At 40.2% G+C, this 24967-nt stretch overlaps 1 protein-coding gene across 6 annotated transcripts in view; it reads right to left on the reverse strand.

Annotated features, from left to right (window-relative positions):
• Positions 1 to 24967, reverse strand: part of MTMR6 (myotubularin related protein 6) — a 79294-nt gene that overhangs the window by 21720 nt on the left and 32607 nt on the right. For 2 of the 6 annotated variants that reach the window (XM_042933907.1, XM_042933865.1), the window contains exon 15: positions 17474 to 17537. In XM_042933907.1, the coding sequence (XP_042789841.1) occupies positions 17511 to 17537 (27 nt within the window). In that variant the 3' untranslated portion in view covers positions 17474 to 17510. Of the gene's footprint in view, positions 1 to 17459; positions 17538 to 19772; positions 20123 to 21445; positions 23625 to 24967 lie in introns of those variants that run through there. The other 4 variants (XM_042933693.1, XM_042933773.1, XM_042933825.1 and 1 more) reach the window with 3 other exon arrangements.

The following is a 24967-nucleotide window of genomic DNA, read 5'->3' on the forward strand; positions in this document are numbered from 1 at the left end:
ATAAAACATTATTTCTGAGTATGCCTGTGAGGGTATTTCCAGAAAAAATTAGCATCTCAGTTGGTGGGCCTAGTAAAGTAAGAGTTCTTCCCCTTTGTGGGTGGGTGTCACCCAGTCCACTGAAGGCCCAAATAGAACAAAAAGGCAGAGGAAGGGTGAATTTGCTCTTCCTTCCTGACCTGAGACACATGCCTTCTCCTGCTTCAGCTATCACACTGAGTCTGGAACGTACACCATCAGCCTCCCTCTCCCCCTTTCTCATGTCTTTGGACTCAGAACAAAGTATGGCACCAGCTTTCCTGGTTCAACACCAATAAGACAGCAAACTGTGGGGCTTTTTGGCCTCCATTACTTCATGAGCCAATTCCTAAAATAAATTCATATATATATATATATGTATGTATGTAAATATATATATATTTATATGTAATTTATATATATTTATTAATTTCTATATATAATATAATTTTATGTATTTATATATTTATATATAATATATATTTATATATACATTTTTCATATACGTATGTATGTAAATTTATATATATATATATATACATATATATATATATATATATATATGTATATGTATATATACACCCATACCCACACCCACAAACACATAGGCATACCTCAGGGATATTACAGGTTCAGTTCCAGACCATTACAATAAAGTGAGTATCACAATGCAAGTCAAATGAATTTTTTGGCTTCTTAGTGAGGAGCCAAGATGGCAGAACAGCATGAAGTTTTTTGTGTCTCGCGTCCATGATACACAGCCAGAGCAACACTAAACCATCCTGCACACCTAGAAAACTGATCTGAGGATTAACACAACAATCTGCACAACCTGAACCACAGAATTCAGCAGATATGTGGCGGGGAGAGGTGAACTGGGGGAGAGAGAAGCTGCAGAGGGCAGAGAGCCACTTTTGCAGGTGGAGAGAAGATGGAGATGGGGGGGAGGAGAATATGGGAAAAGCACCCCCTCCAAAAGCAGCTGGAGAGAAAGTGGAAAAGTGGAAACAGCCGCAGGGACTGAACTAAAAAAGGGAGAAAGGAGAGGGTTTAAATTCCATTAAGACTATAAATAAGGGAAGCACAGAGTCTGCAACTCCGCAGCTCGATACCTGGCAGTACTCTAGTGGGACGGGCGAATCCCCAGGAGCAGAGTGGAGTCCGGGGGTCTTCAGGCCACACGGGGAGATGTGGTTCCCCTGCTGGAAGGACACCTGGTAGAGACTGCGTGGGCCCCCCAAAGGCAAGGCCCCAGTGGACCCGGGAGAACAACCACATTCACTGGTGCTGGAACAAGGTCGTTAAGGGTGAAGCCTGGTACCAGATGTGTGTTGTGATTTTCCATAATCCCTGAAATGCTGCTGCTACGCTATCGTGTGAACTTTTTCTGGGGCGGGCTGGCACCCGGCCGCAGTCTCTGGGCGTCAGCAGCAGCACAGTCTTGCGAACGTTCCTGGGGGCAGCCAGCACCTGGCCGTTGCTCGGTGAGACCCTCCCACAGAGGGGCGGGGCGGGTCAAAGCCACAGTCCCTCAGAAGTAAGGGGCTGGGGAAAAACAGCCACATCAGAGACAAGACTCGGGAGGGAGGGTCTGCCTGGGGCGTGGTCACAGACTGTGTAAAAGCGGGGAGTGGACAGAAGCCGAAGACAGAGGATGGGTGGGTGATTGCTAGCCAGGAAGAACAGAGTTCCAATACTAGAGAATGGGTAGCTGGATGACGCCATTTTCACCGCTCCCACGCATGCGCATACGCACCTATGAGCGCCACAACAATCGACCCCAGTAGGCTAGCAGCGCCATCTAGTGGAGAACGAAGACATTACACTGAGCCCACCCAACTGGGCCAACCTCGCTCTTCAAGAGCACAAGTCTCACCGCCTGCTTAGTTTATGGACTATAAAGCACTTCACAGTTTGACTTCTAGGGGAAAACAAAGTAATTTCAGTCATATTTCAATCAAACCCTGCTGTTGCTTTAACTACTAAGTTTGTGTAATATTGCAAATCCTTTGCTGTCCCTTCAACAAGCTTCACAGCATCTTCAGCAGGAGCAGAGTCCATCTCGAGAAACCACATTCTCTGCTCAGCGGTGAGAAGCAGTCTTCACCCCATCACGTTCTATCACGAGACACAGCAATGCCGTCCCCCTTCAGGCCTCACTTCTAGTCCTGGTTCTCTCACTGTTTCCACCACATCTGCCGTGATTGCCTCCACTGATGCTCCGAGACCCCAGAGTCATCCCCAAAGGTGGGAATCCACTTCTGCCAAACTCTTACAAAGGATATTTTGACCTCTTCCCGTTGTTCTTAATGGTTTTCCATTTCAGGAGGGATTTAATTTACTTTGCCCAGGTCTATCAGAGGAATCACCATCTATGGCAGCTAGAGCCTTATGAAATGTATTTCTTAAAAAATAAGACTGAAAGTCAGAATGATTCTGTGATCCACGGGCTGTGGAATGGATGCTGTGTCAGCAAGCTGAAAACAACATTCATCTCCTTGTGCGTCTTCAGAGTTCTTGCGTGACCAGATGCATTGTCAACGAGCAATAGTATTTGTAAAGGAATCTTTTCTTTTTTCTGAGCAGCAGGTCTCAACAGCGGGCTTCAAATATTCTTCAGTAAACCTTACTGTAAGCAGATGTGCTGTCATCCAGGCCTTGTTGTTCCACTTATAGATCACAGGCAAAATAGATGGAGCGTAATTCTGAAGGGCCCTAGGGTTTTGGGAAGGGTAAGTGAGTTTGGCTTCAACTCACAGTCACCAGCCGCGTTAGCCCCTAATAAGACAGTCAGCCCGTCCTTTGAAGTTTTCAATCCAGGCATTGGCGTCTCCTGTCCAGCTCTGAAAGTCCTCGATGGCATCTTCTTGCAATAGAAGGCTGTTTCATCTTGTTGAAAACCTGTTGTGTAGTGTAGCCGCCTTCATTGCTATCTTAGCTTAGCTCTTCTGGATAACGTGCTGCTTCATCTTACAATCTGATGTCATGGAGCTCGTTTCTTTGCTTAAACTTCAGGAACCCGCCTCTGCCATCTCGTACTTTTCTTCTCGGCTTCCTCACCTCCCTCAGCCCTCACAGAATTGAAGAGAGGTAGGGCCTTGCTCTGGATTAGGCTTTGGCTTAAGGGAACGCTGTGGCTGGTTTGATCACTGAAGCTTTCTCTGTATCAGCAATACAGTTGTTTCACTTTCTTATGATTCATGTGTTCACTGGAGGAGTACTTTTTTAATTTCTTTCAAGAATGTTTCCTTCACATTCATAACTTAGCTAATGTTTGGCGCAAGAGGCCTCGTTTTCGGCCTGCCATGGCTTTCGGCTTGTCTTCCTCATTAAGCTTAGTCATTTCTAGTTTCTGATGAAAGTGAGAAACATGTGACTCTTCCTTTCACTTGAACAACCCAGAGGCCCCTGTAGGGTTATTCACTGGCCTAATTTCAATATCGTTGTGTCTCAGGGATCAGGGAGGCCCAAGGAGAGGGATAGAGATAGAGGAAGGGCCAGTCAGTGGAGCAGTCAGAATACACATAACATTTAGGTTTAAGTTTGCCGTCTTACACCAGCATGGTTCGTGGGACCCCCCACCCCAAACAAACTACAATAACAACTTTGACATTCACTGATCACAGATCACCATAACAAATATAATGATGAAAAAGTTTAAAACGTTGCAAGAATTACCAAAAAATGTGACCCAGGGACACGAAGTGAGCAAATGTTGTTGGTGCCAATAGACTTGCTCTCCATGGGGTTGCCACCAACCTTCAGTGTGTGAAAAAACACAGTATTTGCAAAGCAGTAAGGCAACGTGCACTAGAACGAGGTATGCCTGTATGTCCTGACGGTTCTGTGTCTCTGGAGAACCCTAACACACACAGACTTTGGCTCTAGAGAAACAGAATTTTAGGGATGAGTTTTCTGAATTGGCTCTTGGGTTTCTGGAATTGGCTATTAGGTTTAAAAATGTTAATGAGGGGCACCTGGGTGGCTCAGTCAGTAAGGGTCCGACTTTGGCTCAGGTCCTGATCTCACGGTTCGTGAGTCTGGCCCCGAGTCGGGCTCTGAGCCTGGAGCCTGATATGGGTTCTGTGTCTCCCTCTCTCTCTCTCTGCCCCACCCCAGCTCATGCTCTGTCTCTGTCTCCCTCAAAAATAAGTAAGCATTTAAAACAATTTTTAAATGCTAATGAATCTATTTCCAGTAGTTAAGAGAGCATTGATAGTTCATGGTGTGAACTGTCTATAGAAAGATGCAAAATATCTGAATTGGATACTTCTGATTAGCCCCTTACAAGAAACAAGGCAGTAAATGACTCTGTATATGATACCTTGGAAACTTTTTGGAAAACTAAGGCATACAACAACATTGGTCAGTTGATCTTAGAACTCTAAGAAGACTTAGTAAGCCCTGCCCTTTATATTACAGGTGAGGAGAGCGAGACTCTATGGGGAAGAGTCTTGCCTGGGGGGACCACCGAGGAGCTAGGCCTGGGTCCTGCTTCTCCTGGCCCTTGGGGTCAGCGCTCCTTCCACACGAAAGACTGTCTCCTTTCATTCATCAAGAAAACAAAAACACCTTGCTTTTAGTAAGAAGGAGTTTTATGGAGCGACGAAGATATTCTAAAACCGGATTGAGGTGAGGGTTGCGCAAGTCTATAAATGTATTAAAAATCATTGAATTGCCCGCTTAAGAAGGTTGAATTTTAGAGTATTTAAATTATACCTCAATAAAACGGTTAAACAATGAAACCTTGCCCTTAGGGAATGGAGTTTGGTCAGAAGCAGGCTCTATCTAGCACACAACAGACAGCGGTAAACTGAAGATATTGCCTATTCTGTTTCCTCCTCCTCCGGCTGAGGTCCCTGTTCCTCCCTTAGTATCAGCCTCCCTACTTGCTGCTACTAAAAGCTAAGCTTCCCAAGGGCAGAGACTTTTTATACCTTGTCCCCTTCTAGATCGCCAGCTCCTAGAATAATCCTAGAGTAATCTCTGGTACATGGTAGGCCTGTCAAATGTTTGCCGCATGGATGGATGAATGAAAAACATCCATACCTTCATTTTCTTACTGTGTTCTCTACTGCATAGAATCTGGCTTCTTTCTCCAGGGAGGGGTTGACAACTAGCCCAAAGTCCACAGATACTTGGGGGTGTGGGGGCAGAGCTGGGGTCAGCCGGGCTCCAGAGGCTGTGTTCTTAATCACTGCTCTGTACTGCCTTCCATAAGCACTGAATAAATGTTAGCTGCTGTTATCACCAAATCTGCAAACAGCCAGTTTCCCTACATCCCAAGAGGTAGCCACATTGGCTCATATCATTTCCTCATTGAAGAGGACATGTGCATTTCTTTCTCTAAAGAATAAGAAGGGTTTTGGAGCCGCGGAAGGAGTGTGAATTTTGGAATCGGAAAAGTAAAGTATGAGTCCAAGCTGCTAGCCGTCGGAGTAGACACGTCGCCTAACTGCTCCAAGTTGGTGCCTTCAAAAAACGAGGAAAATGCCACCATCCGTGCAGGGTTACCGAGAGACTTCCATGAAACGATGTCTGTGATGTACCCAGCACCCTACCTGGCATGCACTAGACACTCAGCTCGTGCCAGATGCCCGAACGACAAAGAATGTCCCACTTGAAGTGGGAAAAGCAGCAAAGGAAAGGACAGTGAGAAGGTAGCACGAGTGAGACTAAGATAGAACAACAGAGGGAAGAACTCCACAGGCTTATGGAAACGTTAAACACACGCACCCAAACCCTGAGGACAAGAAAGGCACGTTAAAAACTATGTTTTGGGGATGACTGGGTGGCTCAGTCAGCTAAGCGTCTGACTTCGGCTCATGTCATGACCTCACGGTTCATGGGTTTGAGCCCCGCGTCGGGCTCTGTGCTTACAGCTCGGAGCCTGGAGCTGCTTCAGATTCTGTGTTTCCCTCTCTCTCTCTCTGCCCCTCCTTGGCTGGTACCCCCGTCTCTCTCTCTCTCTCTCAAAAATAAACATTTAGGGGCGCCTGGGTGGCTCAGTCGGTTAAGCGTCCGACTTCGGCTCAGGTCACGATCTCACGGTCCGTGAGTTCGAGCCCCGCGTCGGGCTCTGGGCTGACGGCTCAGAGCCTGGAGCCTGTTTCAGATTCTGTGTCTCCCTCTCTCTCTGCCCCTCCCCCGTTCATGCTCTGTCTCTCTCTGTCTCAAAAATAAATAAAACGTTAAAAAAAAATTAAAAAAAATAAACATTTAAAAAATACACAAAAAAATAAATGGATGCTTTGGGGAGTGGAATACAAGTGAGGTGAAAGGGAAAAAGACCAAGACAGGGACTTGTATGAGCTCACGCTGCTGCCGTATCCCTGGAATCCGGACACCCACGGTCCTGCAGCCTGCACTCTCGTGTGTACACATGTCCCTCACACTCACCCATGGGCACGAGAGCGAAGAAAGGCCAACTTCTCTGCCCACTCAACTTTTGTTCCCAATCTCCCTGATGTTTTGCTCCCCTATCTACCAACTGCTCAAAAAATCTACCTCCTGCTGGATCCACTGAGCCTAAAATCTTCAACCGATTCCCTTAGGCCCTCACCTGCCACAACTACTTAGCCACCAGTCCTACTTTGCCCTCCGCAAATGCCAAGACCGCTTGCCAAGGGCCTGTTTCTTGACAATTAGTCCAATGTCGGCTATTTCTAAAGAATACGCCATTAGATAAATTAAAGACTTCAGGATTTATACCTTCCTACGGGAACTATCTTGTATAAGAGCATACAGTTGGATCTGTTAAGAACAGAGAGCAGAAAAGCTAACAATTTCATCTGTCAAGCTCTGGAAAATTAAACTGACAAACAGATCTGGGCAAGCAAGATCCCACTGTTTAGATTTTTGCTGCCCAATACGGTAGGCACATGTGGCTACTGAGCACGTAAAGTGTGGCAAGTTGAAGCTGGTAGGTGCCTAAATATAAACTATATCAAATTTAGAAGACTTAATACAAAAATATGTTAAGTATCCATCCGTAACTTTTATATCAATCATGTGTTAAAATGCTAATATTTTAGATGCATTGGGTTAAATAAAATGTATCATTAAAATTAATTTCTTCTTTTTCTTTGTACTTTTTTAAATGTGTTTCCTAGAAAAATTTTAAATTACATATAGGGCTTGCATTATATTTCTATAGCAGAGTATTAATCTGGACTTTCCTCACAACTCTTTCCCATGCTCTATTTCACCAAGGAGCACTCCCTGATAATAACGTCTGATGATCCAGGAACCTGAATAGGAGCTTCTCACTCAACCAATTTCACACTCTCGTGTGCTCTTCGACTTGTCTCCCACTTCATTTCCTTTACAATATTCTGTGTTTGTTTCAGATGGCTACATGACTAGAATTTCTCATATATTTTATGCGATCCTTTTACTCATGTTTATTATTTTAATTTTCATATTTTTGGTAACCATATATATCAAAACACAAATTTGAGATGAGTTGGAAGGATGATGGCTCAGTTAATGCAGTTGAGATATGCTTTTGTCTCTTTTTCCTTGCTGAAGTGTCAGATTTTCATGGCGGTCACTCTTCCTGTAGTTTACCAACCTATACCATGCCAACACGAGAGAACAAAATACTAGCAAACTGAGTTCAATAGCACGTTAAAAAGATTATAGACCATGATCAAGTGGGATTTATTCTTGGAATGCAAAGATGGTTCAACATACAAAAATCAGAAAGAAGAGGAAAAAACTGATTATCTCAATTGATGCAGAACATTCATTTGACAAAATTCTATGCCCTTTCATAATAAAAACACTCAGCAAACTAGGAATAGAAGAAAATTTCTTCAATATGGTAAAGGCCACCTATGAAAAACTCATAGCTAACACCATACTCGATGGTGAAAGACTGAAAGCTTTTCCCCTAAGATCAAGAACAATATAAAAATTCCTGTTTTTGGGGTGCCTGGGTGGCTCAGTTGGTTGAGCATCTGACTCTTAACTGTGGCTAGGGTCATGATCTTAGGGCTGTGGGATTGAGCCCTGTGCCAGGCTCTGCTCTGGGCATGGAACCTGCTGAAGATTCTCTCTCTCCCTCTGCCCCTTTCTTCTGTTTGTGCACTGTCTCTCTATCTCTAAAGTAAAAGAAGAAAGTTCAATAACAAAATAAAAATAATTTTAAAAAAGAATGCCTGTTTTCACCATTTCCATTCAACCTACTACTGAAGGTCCTAGCTGGAGCAAGTAGGCAAGAAAAAGAAACAAAAGGCATCCAAATTGGAAAAAAAAAAGAAGTATTTCTGTTCACGGATGACATGATCTTACATGTGTAAAACCCTAAAGTCTCCCCCTCACGCATAAAACTGTTAGAGCTAATAAATGAATGTAGCAAAATTGCAGGAGACAAAATCAACAGACAAAAATGAGTGGGGGTTTTATATGCTAGCAATGAACAATCTAAAAAGGAAATTAAGGAAACAATTCCAGTTATAATAGCATCAAAAAGAACAAAATACTTAGGAATAAATTTAACAAGGAGGTACACTGAAAACTATAAAATGTTGGTGAAAGAAATTAAAGGAAATTCAAATAAATGGAAAGACATCCTGCGTTCATGAATAAGAATCTTAATAGAGATAAGATGTCAACACTATCCAAAGCAATTTAGAGGTTCAATAAAATGCCCATCAAAAATTCCACAGCGCTTTTGCAGAAATAGAAAAGCACATCCATAAATTCACATGAATCTTAGGGGATCCTAATAACCAAAGAAACTTGAGAAAAGAACCAATAAATAACTTTAAAAAATAATAAGTTTAGACAATATTAATTCAAATTATTATTACCACAGGGCTTTCTTTGGTCTATTTCTTTTTTCCTTATACACACACTCTCTCTCAAAATAAACAGAATAGAAAGACCCTAAGAAGAAGAGATGGGGACTCCTGGGTCCCCACTGGATAATCGTAGCTACCTCTGTTAGTCTGAGTTCTACAGAGAACCAGAAGCAAAAGGATACACACAGAGAAAGAGATTTATTACGAGAAACTGGCTCACATGATTACGTGGGCTGAGAAGTCCCGTGATCTACCATCCGCAAACCGGAGACCCAAGGAAAGCCAGAAACATAATTCGGTCCGAGTCTGAAGGCGTGAGACTCAGGGGGACCCAATAGTGTAAACTCCAGTCCTAGGGCTAGAGAAGACCAGTGTCCCAGCTGGATCATTCAGGCAGAAGAAGAGGGTAAGTTCTTTCTCCTTGTGTCATTCTCTTCATACCTTCAATGGACTGGAAGATGCCCACCCACATTGCTTTACTGAGTCCACCGGTTCGAATGCTATCTCCTCCAGAAACACACTCAGAACACTCCGAATGACGTTCAGCTGAGTATCTGGGTATCCATGACCCAGTCAAGTTGACACACAAAATTAATCACCACAAGCCCACCCCTTGTCAACTTGGGCCCATACATACCTTGTTAAACCATACTTCTCTCCAAATAAAGAAAATAACCGGATCCTAATTCTGCCTAACATGACACAACTCTCCTGCACACAACTGAAAAATGACTAGCCCCTTCCCCAAAAGAGGAAATAAAATCCTTGAGTGATGTTTACTCTTCTCCTTGACGTCCTTAACTTAAATACTACGATATGACATTAACAACACTTAGATACTATGATATAGTGAATACATGAGACGCTATATAATGAGGGAACAAGACAGGAAAGAAAACAAGGATATTTGCTTCATATATATACTCACACAAATGTATTCATCAATATAAGAAGGAAATACTCATGAAAACGATAGTCCTCAATCTGTAACTGGTCACATGGTCATTTCTGGCATTCGTAAGCACCTCTTCCCACTACCCATTCTGTAGTCCTTTTGCCTTCAGCCAGCACCTCAGCTGGTCATGGTTCTTCACCTGCTGGAGTGACCCAAACCTATATTCCTTTAAAAAAACATTTGTCCAGAGCCTGACGCGGGGCTCGAACTCACGGACCGCGAGATCGTGACCTGGCTGAAGTCGGACGCTTAACCGACTGCGCCACCCAGGCTGATGGCTCGGAGCCTGGAGCCTGTTTCCGATTCTGTGTCTCCCTCTCTCTCTGCCCCTCCCCCGTTCATGCTCTGTCTCTCTCTGTCCCAAAAATAAATAAAAAACGTTGAAAAAAAAAAAAAATAAAAAAAATAAAAAAACATTTGTTTTTATTTATTTACTTAGAGAGAGAGAGAGAGAGAGAGAGATGGGAAGGGGCAGAGAGAGGGAGAGGGACAGAATCGCAAGCAGGCTCTACACTGCCAGCATGGAGCCTGATGCAGAGCTTGAACTCACGAACTGTGAGATCATGACCTGAGCTGAAATCTAGAGTCAGACACTGAACTGACTGAGCTGCCCAGGTACCTCTCCTGACTTCTCCAAACCTATATTCCTGAAGGGTCTGCATCATCAGTAACTGACTGGATAGGGTTCTTGTCGTTTTCCACTGACCTTAATCACAGGCCATGGTACTATTAAGAGAAGCCCACAAGGATCTGCTGTACTCTAGACACACTCTTCCTCACCTCCGCTGTGTGACAGCAGTCCACTTTCCTCTTGGTAGTCGGGACCAATCGCCCAGCCAACACGGTAACTCCCTTCTTTGCCTGTTGATTCAGAGGCAAGAGGAGCCCAACACGGGCAGGTGGCAGTCTTCACGTCCAGCTCATGAAATCATTGGTGTGTTTCCTGGTGGAGGCATTCCTCCCTCTCAAACTAAGACTATGTAGGCCAGCAGAGCATGACATCATGGGAAGAGAAAGCAAAAGCTTTGCTAGCGGGTCACTAGGAGTAATAGTGAATAATCCTATTACTCCTAGAGGAGTAATAGTGAGCAATTCCTGAAATCATGACTCCTGGCTATGGGAGAAAAAGCAACATATATTGGACACTGATCCAGAGCATGCCCAGCCTTCTGGAGAACCTTGTCCCAGCCCCGCAAGGTATTGCCACCGAACTGGCACTACAACTGAATCTTCAAAGGGCCGTTCCATTGTCCTATCAGGCCAGCTGTTTAGACAATGCAGCAAGGCCAATGAATTCCATGAGCATAAACTTTTCTGCTTGCACAGATCAAGCAAGAATTTAGTAGGTTTCCTATCCATTTCACTTCTGGAAACACCATTATCAACTAGCCAATGCCAGGGGTCTTTATGAGTCGACCACTCTAACTGCCGTTTTGACTCTGCTGTCCGTTACAGTAACCACACCTACCTTGCCTTTGGCCTGAGTGCAACCACGTGACCCCCGCCACCCCTAGATCCAATTAGTCCCATTAGAACTTCCACATATTCATCGGTGTAGCTGTAAAGGTGAACGGGGAGGACAAATTAAGTCCCTCCTGGCACACGCTTGCAGCATAACTGAGAGAATTTCATACATTTCAATTTAAATGTGACTAAGGGAATAAAGATCTGAGACCAGCAGAACTGGTTCTCCACCCAAAGTGGACAGTCAGGTGGAAAATGAATGTGAGAGAGTGCAATGTGACAGTTAACATCAGCTATAGTTCATTCCCATAGAGAATTCCTCTCTACATGAAGAAATATTGACACCATATCTTAAACTATAGAGTCAAAAAGAAGGAGCTTAGGATGTATGTTGCGGTGATCTTAGGAAGACGTTACTTCCAGGGGAAAGAAAGTATCTTGAAAGGTGGAGGTATTGGGAAAGAAGAAGACAGCTAAAGATAAGCCTTTTACCAAGACAAGATAATATAAATAAATCCGAAGACAGACAACAAAGGCACATTTATTAAAGAAACTGTACTTCACTATAGCAACAGAAGAGGAAGTTCTTAAACTAGCAATACATGCTAATTCTTCCATTCTTCTTCATAGGATCACCTGCTACAACTGTTCCAAGAAAATCCTACACAAACGCTTATGAATAGCAAACAAAAACAAGCATCCATGGGAAGTTATTATAAAAAGAAAGCAAAAACGAGAATTAAAACTTTTCAGTAGATGAAATCCCAAAGATAAATGCTACAAGTGGAGGCAAACTGTAGCAACACGACAACATGCATTAAAATATAATTAAAAGAAGTGCTGATATGATAAACAACCACTAATCATAAATTCAAAAACTCAGAATAGAAATGAACAAAAAGATGTGAAACAAGAATTAACAAACTTAAAAGAGAAACTGAAGCAGGGCACCTGGGTGGCTCAGTCAGTTAAGCATCTGACTTCAGCTCAGGTCATGATCTCATGGTTTGTGAGTTCGAGTCCCGCGTTGGGCTCTGTGCTGACAGCTCGGAGCCTGGAGCCTTCTTCAGATTCTGTGTCTCCCTCTCTGCCCGTCCCCTGCTCGTGCTCTGTCTCTCTCTTGCAAGAATAAATAAAACATTAAAACAAAAGGAAAGATACTGAAGCAAAAGAAAACAAATCCAGAAACAAAGATTAAATTTTAAGTTTCCAAAAGGAGAATATGAACAACTAAGTGCACAATAAACAGCATAGAGGAAAGAAATAAAAGATGTAAAAAATTAAACAGAAACGAACAAAAAATGGTAAAACGAGAAACTGATACAGAAAACTAAAAAGATCTAATACTTATGAAATTTAAGCCCCTGAAGAAGAATAAAACAATAAAACTAATATATATTTTTTAAAGTTTATTCACTTCTTTTGAGAAAGAGAGGGAGAGAAAGAGAGAGTGTGTGTGAGCAGAGGAGAGGCAGAGAGATAGAGGGAGAAAGACAATCACAAGCAGGGTCTCTGAAAAACTGAGCACTAAAAGTCAGGCACCCCTAAAACCAGTATTTAAAAAATGATTCTAGAAAACTTTGCTGAAATAGAAGACCTGAATCTGTATGTTCAGCTGGGCCCCAGTGTACCTGGAAAAACTGACTAGAGGAGGTAACTAACTGCAAGATACTAGTTTATAAAATGACTTGACTTTATTTTTTTGAATTTGTTTTAATGTTTATTTATTTTTGACAGAGAGAGAGAGACAGAGCATGAGCGGTGGAGGGGCAGAGAGAGAGGAAGACACAGAATGTGAAGCAGGCTCCAGACTGCGAGCTGTCAGCACAGAGCCCGATGTGGGGCTCGAACTCACAGACCACGAGATCATGACCTGAGCCAAAGTCGGATGCTTAACTGACTGAGCCACCCAGGCGCCCCAAAATGACTTGACTTAAAAAAAAAAAAAAACAACTACAGGGGCACCTGGGTGGCTCAGTAGGTTGGGCGTCCCACTCCAGCTCAGATCATGATCTCATGGATTGTGAGTTCAAACCCTGCATCGGGCTCTGTGCTGACAGCTCAGAGCCTAAGGCCTGCTTCAGATTCTGTGTGTCTCCCTCTCTCTCTGCCCCTCCCTTACTTGTGCTCTGTCTTTCAAAAATAAATAATTAAAAAAAATTAACCCCCCCCCCACACACACATGCACACAACAAAACCCACTGGGCTTCCAGGGAAAGGACCAAGCCGCTTATAAAGAAAAATATGGCTGGCATCAGACTTCTCAACAATAAATAAACAACATTTCTAAGAAACCCCAGGAAAGAAAGTATACACAAAGGATTTTATATCCAGCCATACTACTCTTAAAGAATAAAATTTATATGAGAATGCAAGCTGGTGCAGCCACTCTGGAAAACAGTATGGAGGTTCCTCAAAAAACTAAAAATAGAACTACCCTAGGACCCAGCAATTGCACTACTAGGCATTTATCCATGGGATACAGGTGTGCTGTTTCGAAGGGACACATGCACCCCATGTTTATAGCAGCACTATCAACAATAGCCAAAGTATGGAAAGAGCCCAAATGTCCACCAATGGATGAATGGATAAAGAAGATGTGGTATATCTATATACAATGGAGTATTACTCGGCAATCAACAAGAATGATATCTTGCCATTTTCAACTACATGGATGGAACTGGAGGGTATTATACTAAGTGAAATTAGTCAGAGAAAGACAAAAATCATATGACTTCACTCCTATGAGGACTTTAAGAGACAAAACAGATGAACATAAGGGAAGGAAAACAAAAATAATATAAAACAGGGAGGGGGACAAAACAGAAGAGACTCATAAATATGGAGAACAAACTGAGGGTTATGGGAAGGGTTGTGGGAGGGGGGATGGGCTAAATGGGTAAGGGGCACTAAGGAATCTACTCCTGAAATCATTGTTGCACTATATGCTAATTTGGATGTAAATTTTAAAAAATTAAAAAAAAAATAGAATGAAAAAAAAGAATAAAATTTATAGAAAATATTTAAAACATGCAAGAACTAAAGACTGTACTTGCAAGCTCTTCTAAAGAATCTTCAAGGGGATAAGCTCCACTGGGGAAACTTTGGCAAAGACTGGTGTTGAGCATTGGAGACATTTAGTGAAAACTTCTAGAGTAGAAAAAAACGAGATGAGGGTGGAAGGATAGTTTGATAATGTTATATGCTCTGACAAAGTGGAAATAACACAGAAGGGAGACAGAAAAGGAAGAATAGAATAAGCTCATTGACACACAAGTACCACATGGGAGCCAAGGATTACTATATACAGTGGACAATCCAAAGAGCAGAAACCTAAGTAAGGTAAAAAATGAGCTAGGTGCTTCATATAAAGTATCACTAAAGAGGCAACCACTCGAACCTAAGTCCAAATATGTAATTACTAAAAGAAAGGTTTAAAAATATTTTTAAATGAAAAAGACCACATAGTAAACAGATAAAGTAAACATAGAAAGTTGAAGTAAGTGTACACACAATAAAGTTATAAATTATGCAAAGTTAACACCAAAGATGAATCCATGTTAATATAAATAAATGAAATAAACTGAACATTTATTTGATAATAAAAAGGATCATTTACATAGGCTCAAAGGACTTTCCACAAAATACTAATGTTATTAATTTTAAAGACAAAAAGAGTGATTTTACTTTAAAGAAACCTGGAACACACCACTTTAATCAAGGTTCATAATTAACACCACCAGTAGCAGAATAAACTGATTTCACCTGATAGTACAAAACAACTGGCCTGTACTCATCATGAAATTCAAGAAAACACTGAGAAACTTTCCTGATTGAAGAAGCTGAAGAGACTGGAGAATCAAATTCAACATGTGGATTCAACAACTGGATTGTCTTTTTATTTTATTTTTATTTTTTAATGATTTTTAAAAAATATTTATTTATTTATTTTTGAGAGAGCTAGAGACAGAGCACAAGCAGGGGGAGGGGCAGAGAGAGACAGGGAGATGAGAATTTGAAGCAGGCTCCAGGCTCCGAGCCATCAGCACAGAACTGGCATGGGGCTCGAACCATGAACCAAAAGATCATGACCTGAGCCGAAGTCAGACTCTCAACCGACTGAGCCACCCAGGCGCCCCTGGATTGTCTTTTTAAATAAAGGTAATTTGGGGGACAGTTGGAAAATTTAAATGGGGTCTGAGAATTATAGAGTGGTTATGTTAACTTTCTGGTTTTGATGGCTGCATTACAGTTATATAGAAATGCCTTAGTTTGTAGGGAAAATACACTTAACGTGTCTAAAGGAGTAGGGGCAACATGTCGGCATCTTACTTTCAAAGGGGTTCAGGAAAAATGTTTCTTCTGTACTTTCAACTTTTCTGAATACTTGAGATGGCCTCAAAATGAATAATAAAAATAATAGTAAAGAAAACTCTGAGAAAGAAAAGTGCCAAGGCACAGTTCTACCATATAGCTTTGATAAATACAGTTGTACAGTTTTGGTACATGAACAGACACACCAGTGCTAAGGAAGAGAATCCAAAAGTACATAAACATGATGTCTCAAATCACTGATAAGAAGATGAATTTACTAACAAATGACTAAAATAACCAGATAACCATTTGGGAAAAGATAAATTTGAATCCATATTTCTTTTTATATCCAGAACAAACTCCAAATGAACCAGAGAGTCAAATGAACAAACAAACAAACAAAAAAACTCAGCTATAAATACTAAAAGAACATGGGTGAATTATTTTATAACCTAGGATTAGAAAGTAACTAACTCAAAACAAGAAGCAATATAAAATGAATAGAATTCTATCTCCAAAATCTAAAACTCTTTTGCATGGCAAAAAGCAAGAAGCAAATGACAAACAAGGAGAATATATTTGCACATTACATCATAGAGAAAAAGTCAGTCTCCCTGAAGTATAAAAAACTCTTAAGAAAAAACAGAACTTGTTCAGAAAAAAATGGGCAAAAGACATGAACAGGCAATTCACAGAGAAGTGCAAATGACCTTAAATATATGAAAAAGAAAAAAATATATTGATGCCTTATCCATCAACCTACAGCATCGTTACCACACCTTAGCTAGCTAGCTAGCTAGCTAGCGCCCCCCCGCCCCCCTGCCGCCACACACACACTTTGAACTACTTGGTAAAATGGTATGTCTGAAATCTGTTTTGATATATGCCAACAACAAAAAATGGCAGAGTATCAATCAAATGTGATTAGCAAACTGCCATTAATAACTGACTCTAGATATATACACAAAGGCTTATTACACTACTCTTATTTTTGAACTTTTGAACATCTGCATAATAAAAAGTTTAAAAAAATAGGAATGAGTTGAATTCACTAGTTTAATAAAATCTATACCATGGAGTAAGTACTATGTAGCCATGAACGAGGACTGAGCAAGCTCCATCTGTAATGATCTGAAGTAATCCTCAAGATTCAGTGATATAAAAAATGCAAGATACAGAATAGTATAGAAAGTAAGCATCTTTTGTTCAAGAAAAAAGCAAATAAATATATATGTACATACATCATATATGTATGCACATTTAATTGCAAAAAAAATATTGAAAGGGTAATAGAAACGAATAAAAGTGGCTGCCTGTTGTGGGGGGGATGGAAGAGTAGTGGGAAAAAAACAGGGCGGAAGGGAAAGGAATAAAAGCAAGACTTCTGCATATACCTTTTTATAGAAATTGGAATTTTGAATTATGTTTTACCTCTTTAAAAATCCACTAAACCAAAAAGAGAATTAGCAAATCCTAAATTTGAAAACAAAATATCTTAGTTGTATTTCAAATTAGCACAGTTGTTCCTTTTTTTTATTGCACTTTATAGATAACCACATTTTTTTTTTTTAATTTTTACAAATTGAAGGTTTGTGGCAACCCTACATCGAATGAGTCTATCGGCACCATTTTTCCAACAGCATCTGTTCACTTCCTATCTCTGTGTTGCGTTTTGGTAGTTCTTTCAATGTTTCAAACTTTTCATTATTATTATATTTCTTATGGTGAGCTGTGATCAGTGATTATGACTCACTGGAAACTCAGATGATGGTCAGCATTATTTAGCAATAAAGTGTTATTAAGGTATATACATTATTTTTATAGGCGTAATTCTACTGCACACTTAATAGACTATGGTATGGTGTAAGAATAACTTTCATATGCATCGGGAAACCAAAAAATTCATTTGACTCACTTTATTGTGATATTTACTCTGTTGTAGTGGTCTGGAATCAAATCCCAGTATCTCTCAGGTGTGCCTGTAATGTGAACAGAGAAATTATTTCAAGTGACTTTTGAATATAATTCTCTTTATGTCCTTGGTAGGATATACACAAGGATAAAGAGAACTGAAAAGAAATCTTAACTTTTATTCCGTATTTCTATCATTAGTAGTAACACATTGCAATTGTGAAACTATATTTTGTATACTGTAGTATATTGTAGAATAAAACAAAAAATGTCAAGAGATGCCTGGGTGGCTCAGCTGGTTAAGCGTCCGACTCTTGATCTCAGCTCTGGTCTTGATCTCAGGGTCGTGATTTCAAGCTTTGCTTCGGACTCTGCAGGATATGGAGCCTACTTTTAAAAAAAAGGTCAATATACACATGCTATTAGAAACCAGGATTTTTAGTATAAGGAAAAAAGAAATAGACCAAAGAAAGCCCTGTGGTAATAATAATTTGAATTAATATTGTCTAAACTTATTATTTTTTAAAGTTATTTATTTAGTTACTTAGTTTGTTTATTTATTTTGAGAGAGAGAGAGAGAGTACAATAGTGAGAGAATCCCAAACAGGCTCTGCAGTGGCAGCACAGAGCCCAACATGGGATTCAAACCATGAGATCATGACCTGAGCTGAAATAAGAGACGCTTAACTGACTGAGCCACCCGGCACCCCTAAATTTATTATTTTTAGAAGTACAATTTTCTAGTTCTGTCCACTAAAAGGGCCTGGAAGCAGTGACGCTCCAGGAGCAATGAGCACATGTGATGTCCAGAGTTTGGTGTTAAATATTATTCCCCACTAACAGGAACAAAGGTTCCTTGGAGAAATGGCCAATCCCAAAACTGGAGCCAGGAAAGCACAAGATGGGCCTGGGACATCTACTCATGTCAGAATCCAAAAATGTGCTCAAAACTACTTGGTACATGAACGGACATGAAAGGAACTTGAAGGACCTCTTCTGCACAGACAGTGTGCAAAAAGAGCCTTTACGCAACTGATTAGAAAAATACACATCCCTACAGAAAAAGAGAGAAAACTAATTTTTGGAGGTATTACAACTCCTTACTCTGAAAATTAGTGATTAAAGGGAAAGAATTAAGCATTTATCAGGCCCTTTTCCAGAAGAATTTTCCCATTTGATGAGTGAAAGCACTTCTTTAAATACCATCAAATAAATGTAAAAGTGAAAAGACAATTTAGAAAATCAGCATTTTGGAGCACCCAATGAAATAACTGATCCAGGCAAACATTATCAAATGGACAAGTTGTTAGGGAAAGGGATATTCATTTTGATGTCAAAATATCACCTGGCAGATGGGGCGCCTGGGTGGCTCAGTCGGTCGTGTCCGACTTCAGCTCAGGTCATGCTCCCGCGGTTCGTGAGCTCAAGCCCCGCATCAGACTCTGTGCTGACAGCTTGGAGCCTGGGGCCTGCTTCGGATTCTGTGTCTCCCTCTGTCTGCCCCTCCCCCACTCACGTTCAGTCTCTCAAAAATGAATAAACATTAAAAAAAAAAAAATCACCTGGCAGAGAATTGGCTAAGTGCAAAGCCAGGGTGGGGGTGGGGGGCAAATGTACCTTTAGAAGGAGAGATCAACCAAGTGATCGAATTTATCATCAAAACAGTGGAACAGGCTGATTATTATATCCTCCTGAGTAAGGAGGTACAGGAAGTCGTAAGATACCCTACAGTTGGTCTGGTTCAAGATGTCACTGCAAAGGGTGAGGGGACTGTTCAATGTCAGAGCCTAGAGAGGTACAAGCAAATGCAATGCATGAACCTTAACTGTAGATAGTGCAAAAATAAGTAAAAGGCCCTTAGGAGACCATGAGGGGCTGGAATCTAGATGAAATCAGAGGCTTATTAACTTCTTAGGTGTGCTAATGGTTTCCTCATTCAGGATGAACTAGGTTATGCTACAGTAACAGAGCCCAAACTCTTGGTGACCTAAAACAAAGGTTTCTTTCTCACCCATCTTGTGCAGCAATGTTTCTTAAGTACGATGCATCCCAAATTACTGCTCTTCATGGGAAAGTAATTCTGCGTTTCCTTTAAGAACAGGAGAGACGCTTACTGACCGGGGTAGGCGATTCAGAATGTGATTCTCCTACCATTCTGCAACAGAAGCTCCACAATATTGTTAAGTGCAAATGCTTCTGAAGGTTGCTTTTGGTTACACATTCCACGCTTTGACAAGAGTTGCTGTGCAAAGGGGTATTTGACTTGCTTGGAAATAATTAGAGTAGCACTAATACCATTTAGAAAAATGGCAGAAATTCGTGTTTTATTTTCTGATAAGTACAATAGTATATATCCTTTTCTTAAGATAGTCAGTCATCTTAGTTTACAGACTTTTTCTAGATACAGCCTTCTAAAGCGTATAGTTCTGTACTTGTAAAAACAGGCTCTACGTTTTAACCAACCAAAACATGTTAATGCGAGTTGTACTACTGCACGGAAAAGCCAACAGAATAGCCAAAACACGGCCAATGAAAATGGATCGACATCACTGATAAAAGCCTGCAACTTCTCCTTATATAGTTTTGTAAACGATCAGAATTTCATCCAACTTAGAATGCCAACTGAATGAATTTTCAGTACTCTAAAGCGGACCTGGAAAAAAAAAAAAAAAAAAAAAAAAGAGGTCAAAAAAGGCTATTCAAACGGCCGGAACGCAGAACACCGACAACGGTGAACACTGGTGAGGATGCGGAACAACAGGAAGTCTCATCCACCGCTGGTAGGAATACCACCGGCTCCCCCACTTTGGGAGACGTTTTGGCACTTTCTTACAAAATTAAACAGGCTCCTCCCCCACAACCCAGTAATTACACTCCTTGGCATTTAGCCAAAGGCGTTGAAAACTTCTGTCCACACAAAAACCCGCACAAGAGATGTTAATAGGCAACTTTATTAAAAACTGCCGTAACTTGGAAGCCACCCAGGTGCCCTACAATAGGTGAATGAATCAACCGTGGTATATCCAGACACGGAATATTATTCGGTGAGGGAGCGATCAAGACATGAAAAAACCGAGAGGAACCTGAAGTGCATTTATTAAGTGGAAGAAGCCAATCTGAAGGCTGCATACCGTATGATACCTACTATGCAACGCTATGGAAGTGGTAAAACTATAGAGACGGGAAAAAGATCAGTGGTTGCCAGGGGTGGGTGGGTAGGGAGAGGTGAACAGGCAGAGCACAGAGGATTTGGGGGGCAGTGAAGATACTCTGTATGATACTATAAAGGTCATCATACATTTGCCCAAAGCCCACGGAATATAGGACACCAAGACTAAATAAACCCTAAGGTAAACCGTGGACTTTGAGTGATAACGACGTATCAATTTAGGTTTATCAGTTGTAACAAATGTACCACTCTGGTGGGGTACGTGAGAAATTTCCGGACCTTCCTCTCAATTTTGCTGTGAACCTAAACTTCTCTTTAAAAAATAGTCTTTCAAAAAGGAGGCGGGGGGTTCCTGATACTACCCGCCCTGCCCTGCTACTCCACTAAATAAAGAGAATTAAAAAAAAAAAAAAAAAAAAAAAAAAAGACTTCCTTCCATCTTTTTTAGCCAGGATTCCCTGAGCTACTCTGGCTTAGCTAACCTGTTCAAAACACCCCCATATAAACTCCTTCCTGCAAGTCACTTTCCTCCTCACATTTACCTCCAGATCTGCCTTTGGCAAGACATTTTACCAAATGTATACACTTACTGGACACTGCCTTCCACCAAAATTAAGTGACTCAACTACATCTGCTGAGCCTTTTAGCCCACTGTGCCTATTTTAAATATTTTGGTAATTATCTTTATGTAAGTTATTATTTATCAACATCAACCTTTGGGAAAATGAACTGAGGAAAGAAAGAACCATCACAACTTGATGCCATTTGTTTTTTGTGGGTTTTTTTACAGAAGAAAAACATTCAAAGTAAAATATGAACATTTAATTACCTTTAAATAACGTATGTAATAATTTACATGCTATACATTCCCAAACACACTGAACATAAATTCAATTTTATAAGACACATACACAATCTGCTTTTTGCCAACACATACGCTGTAGGTCACTTCAGATGTTAACTGATTTCTCAGTCCATGTGTGAGCACATAAATACACATATATATGCCTGAAGGTGAAGATAAACCAAAAACGTGTGAATATGAGAAGTCTGCCATGGAAGATTCTAAAACCACAATCAGTTAACTGGAACCAAGCAACAAGGCACAAAAGCTTCCCTTTGTGGTCACAAAGATTAAGGTTCCTGTCCCAGTGCTTAATTAAGTATGGAAATAGGCTTGGCTAAATCACAAACTATATTTTATAGTGCATTTCTGTCACTGTTTAAAAAGGAGTATTTTTCTTCTTACATAACGCATTACACAAAAGCATTGGAAAAATAAACAGGATTAGGTAAGTTCCCATACAATAAAGCTTTTTTTTCCCATGTGAAAAAGATACTTGTTTATGCTCAAAACTAATAAAATAGATATAAGCATAGTAAAGAGAAGCATTAGGGATCTTACGCAGGTTTCCTACTCTCCCTGAATCACATCTCTTGCCAGCCGTGTACTTAAACCTTCAGTTTTAAAGCCAGCTGAGTGAAGACCGTCAAGTGCATGTGATTTTTTTTTTTCATTTAAAGATATGTTACTAGCACACAGAAACAGTTAACATAACAAGGCAAACAGAAACCTCCTAGCATTTAAGCTGTTTTGCTAAACATTAACTTTGTACTAGGCTATCCTTAATTTTCCTTTTCTTCCCCTATGTTAACGGATAAGATAAAAATGTTCCACATAGAAATGGCTGCTTTAAAATTCATGCAACCAAGCAAAATCTAAACTACCTGTACTAACTTCCCTTTTTTAATCCCAAAATTTTAAGGAAACTGAAAGTTTGTTTTAGGAAGAGCAACTCATTGAAAGATAAAACCGTATACATCTATATACTCTTCACTGTCTCTAAGAACAGTTTTAGAGCCTTAGCTTGTTAAAGTTACACAGTTAAAAAAGGAATAAAGCCAACCACAGAGCATCAAAAGAATGCAGTAATCCATACATAAAAGACAGTCAAATATGTTTACACGTATTCAAGAAATCAGTAATCTAAGTTGTAAGTAATGTCATCAAGTGTAGCACTGCACAAACTGGAATCAGAATTAAACCTTCAGTTTCATTAATCTTGAATATGGAAGTGGGACCAGCCAACCATGAACTTAACAGTGGACTTGTACATCTGTTTATACAGGAGTATTGTAGCATGCAACCCCTGCAGTAATGAGAGTGCAATTCTTTACAGATAAAACAAGGCTGACCAAAAGAAAAAAACAAAAAAACCTTGCTCTCGGCTATAAAACCTAAGAGTAAAGAATAAATTGAGATTTTTAAGGCTTTCTTAGAAGTATTTTTCATGGCACTTCAACATTAAACATCACTACTAGGCAAAATATGTAAATACTCATGGTTACATAATTATAAGTCCATGCCATGTCAATTATTAAGTAAGGGAGAACTTGGTCAATTAAATTAGAGTTAAGGAAAGTTATTCATGTTTGGCTGTAATTAACATACCAATCATACAGAAGTGTCAATTCACTAGTATACAGTACAAGTTGTGTTCTGAGTAGATCCGCCCATACCACTCGTTTCTTAAAGAACTGAAAGTCATTCCTTGCCGGAAATGCAACGAAATGGACTTACTTCTCCCACAACAGCAGTTATTACCCTTTCTTCGACTACTCGACTCCAAAATCATTATCAGACAAATTCCTTTTGGTCATGCGCAAAGACCATTCTCACAATCCATTCTTGCACTACAGTCAGTCCAGAAAATACTCTATGCATCTAACAAGTCATTCTTGCCACACCATACTCTAAGCTGACCACACCGGGTTCCGATTTGGAAAACTCCTCAGCGTATTCACTGTAACGATTATCTGCGGGGTTGCTGCCCTCTATAGTTCGAAGAGCATGATTCACAGGTAACAGAGTTTGCTCCTTGAAACACAAGGAAGTTTTGAGGGTAGGTGATTCAGGATGAACTGAATGTATCAATTCCTTGGTGAGAATTCCATCTGTTGGCTTATTTTTACATTGTTTAATTTTCTAGAACAAATCCAAATTTGAAAAAAATTACTAATTGCACATACTACACGTTCAGTACAGGTTAGATGAAAGAAGAAACCAAGCTTTTGCAAATGTTCTCTTTATGAACAATACAAAGTTAAACCTCAAAAAGTTAATAAAATCTACTGCAGAAGAGTAAGACATCATTGAGAATCCTGTTTATACAACTTTTATAGTGAAAAATGGTTATTACACTTGACTGCAAAAGATCCTAAGCCTTCATATTTGAAAAGGATATACATTACCTAGAAAGTATTAAAAAAAAAGTAAACATTTTATAATGAAACACATGTGTTTGAGACCTTCACCCTGAATCACAACTGTATAATAAACACACACTTACTTACATAAAGGTTTTATTGCCTAAAGAACTTTCTTACATGGTTTCACTATAATGGTTTGTTAGGTAAGCACAACCAGCTTTAGAACACAAGATTAAAAAAACAAAACAAAACAAAACAAAACAAAACAAACAGAACACAAGATTTTAGAAGTATTCTTTGGCAAAGTATCACGCTCTCCAAATCTTTGGACCGCTCTCCAGCCAATCTGCTTGTGTCACCTACGTCTTGGGCTTGCCTCACTTTTTACACATCCTCCTACTGCTTCCTCAAGCGGTTATTAGTTACCTCCTATTCTGACAGATGACTAAGGAACAGTCCTGCTTGATTGGCAGACACGACAGTCTGAGTTACAACTGTCTACGATTTTTAAAGTAGGTACTTGCTGATCCTTTTTGCTTCTATATGATGACTGACAAAAAGATGATACGAAAGTCTTAGAGTGGAGAAGAACTTCTTAAACAAGATACAAAAGAAGGCATAGAACATAAAGACTCATCAATTTGTACACAAAACATATCATAAATAAAATGGAAAAGACAAAAATGGACTAAATGATGCCACTTGTGATAGATAGATAGATAGATAGATATGAAACAAAGAATTAGCATCTGGTATATAAAGAACCCTTACGGATCAATAAGGAAAAGGCAAATATGCCAACAGAAAAATGAGTGGAGGTTGGAACAGGCCATTCACAGAAAAGGGAAAACCAAATGGCCGGCATATATATGAAAAGTCATTCAACTTCATTTGTGATCATGGAAATCCAAAACTGAAAACAAATGAAATGTTCTGCAGTAGCTGAATGGAGAGACTGTGATATATGCATATAAGAGAATATTATACAGTAGTTAATAATAAAACGAATTAAAGCTACATGTATCAACATGGATAAATTTCAAACAATGTCGAGTAAAATGAAGCATGACGATATAACAACCTTTATATACTTTTAAAACGTGCAGCTCCTCAAGCCGG

This window comes from Panthera leo, chromosome A1 (genome assembly GCF_018350215.1).
Source record: "Panthera leo isolate Ple1 chromosome A1, P.leo_Ple1_pat1.1, whole genome shotgun sequence".
NCBI lineage: Eukaryota > Metazoa > Chordata > Mammalia > Carnivora > Felidae > Panthera > Panthera leo.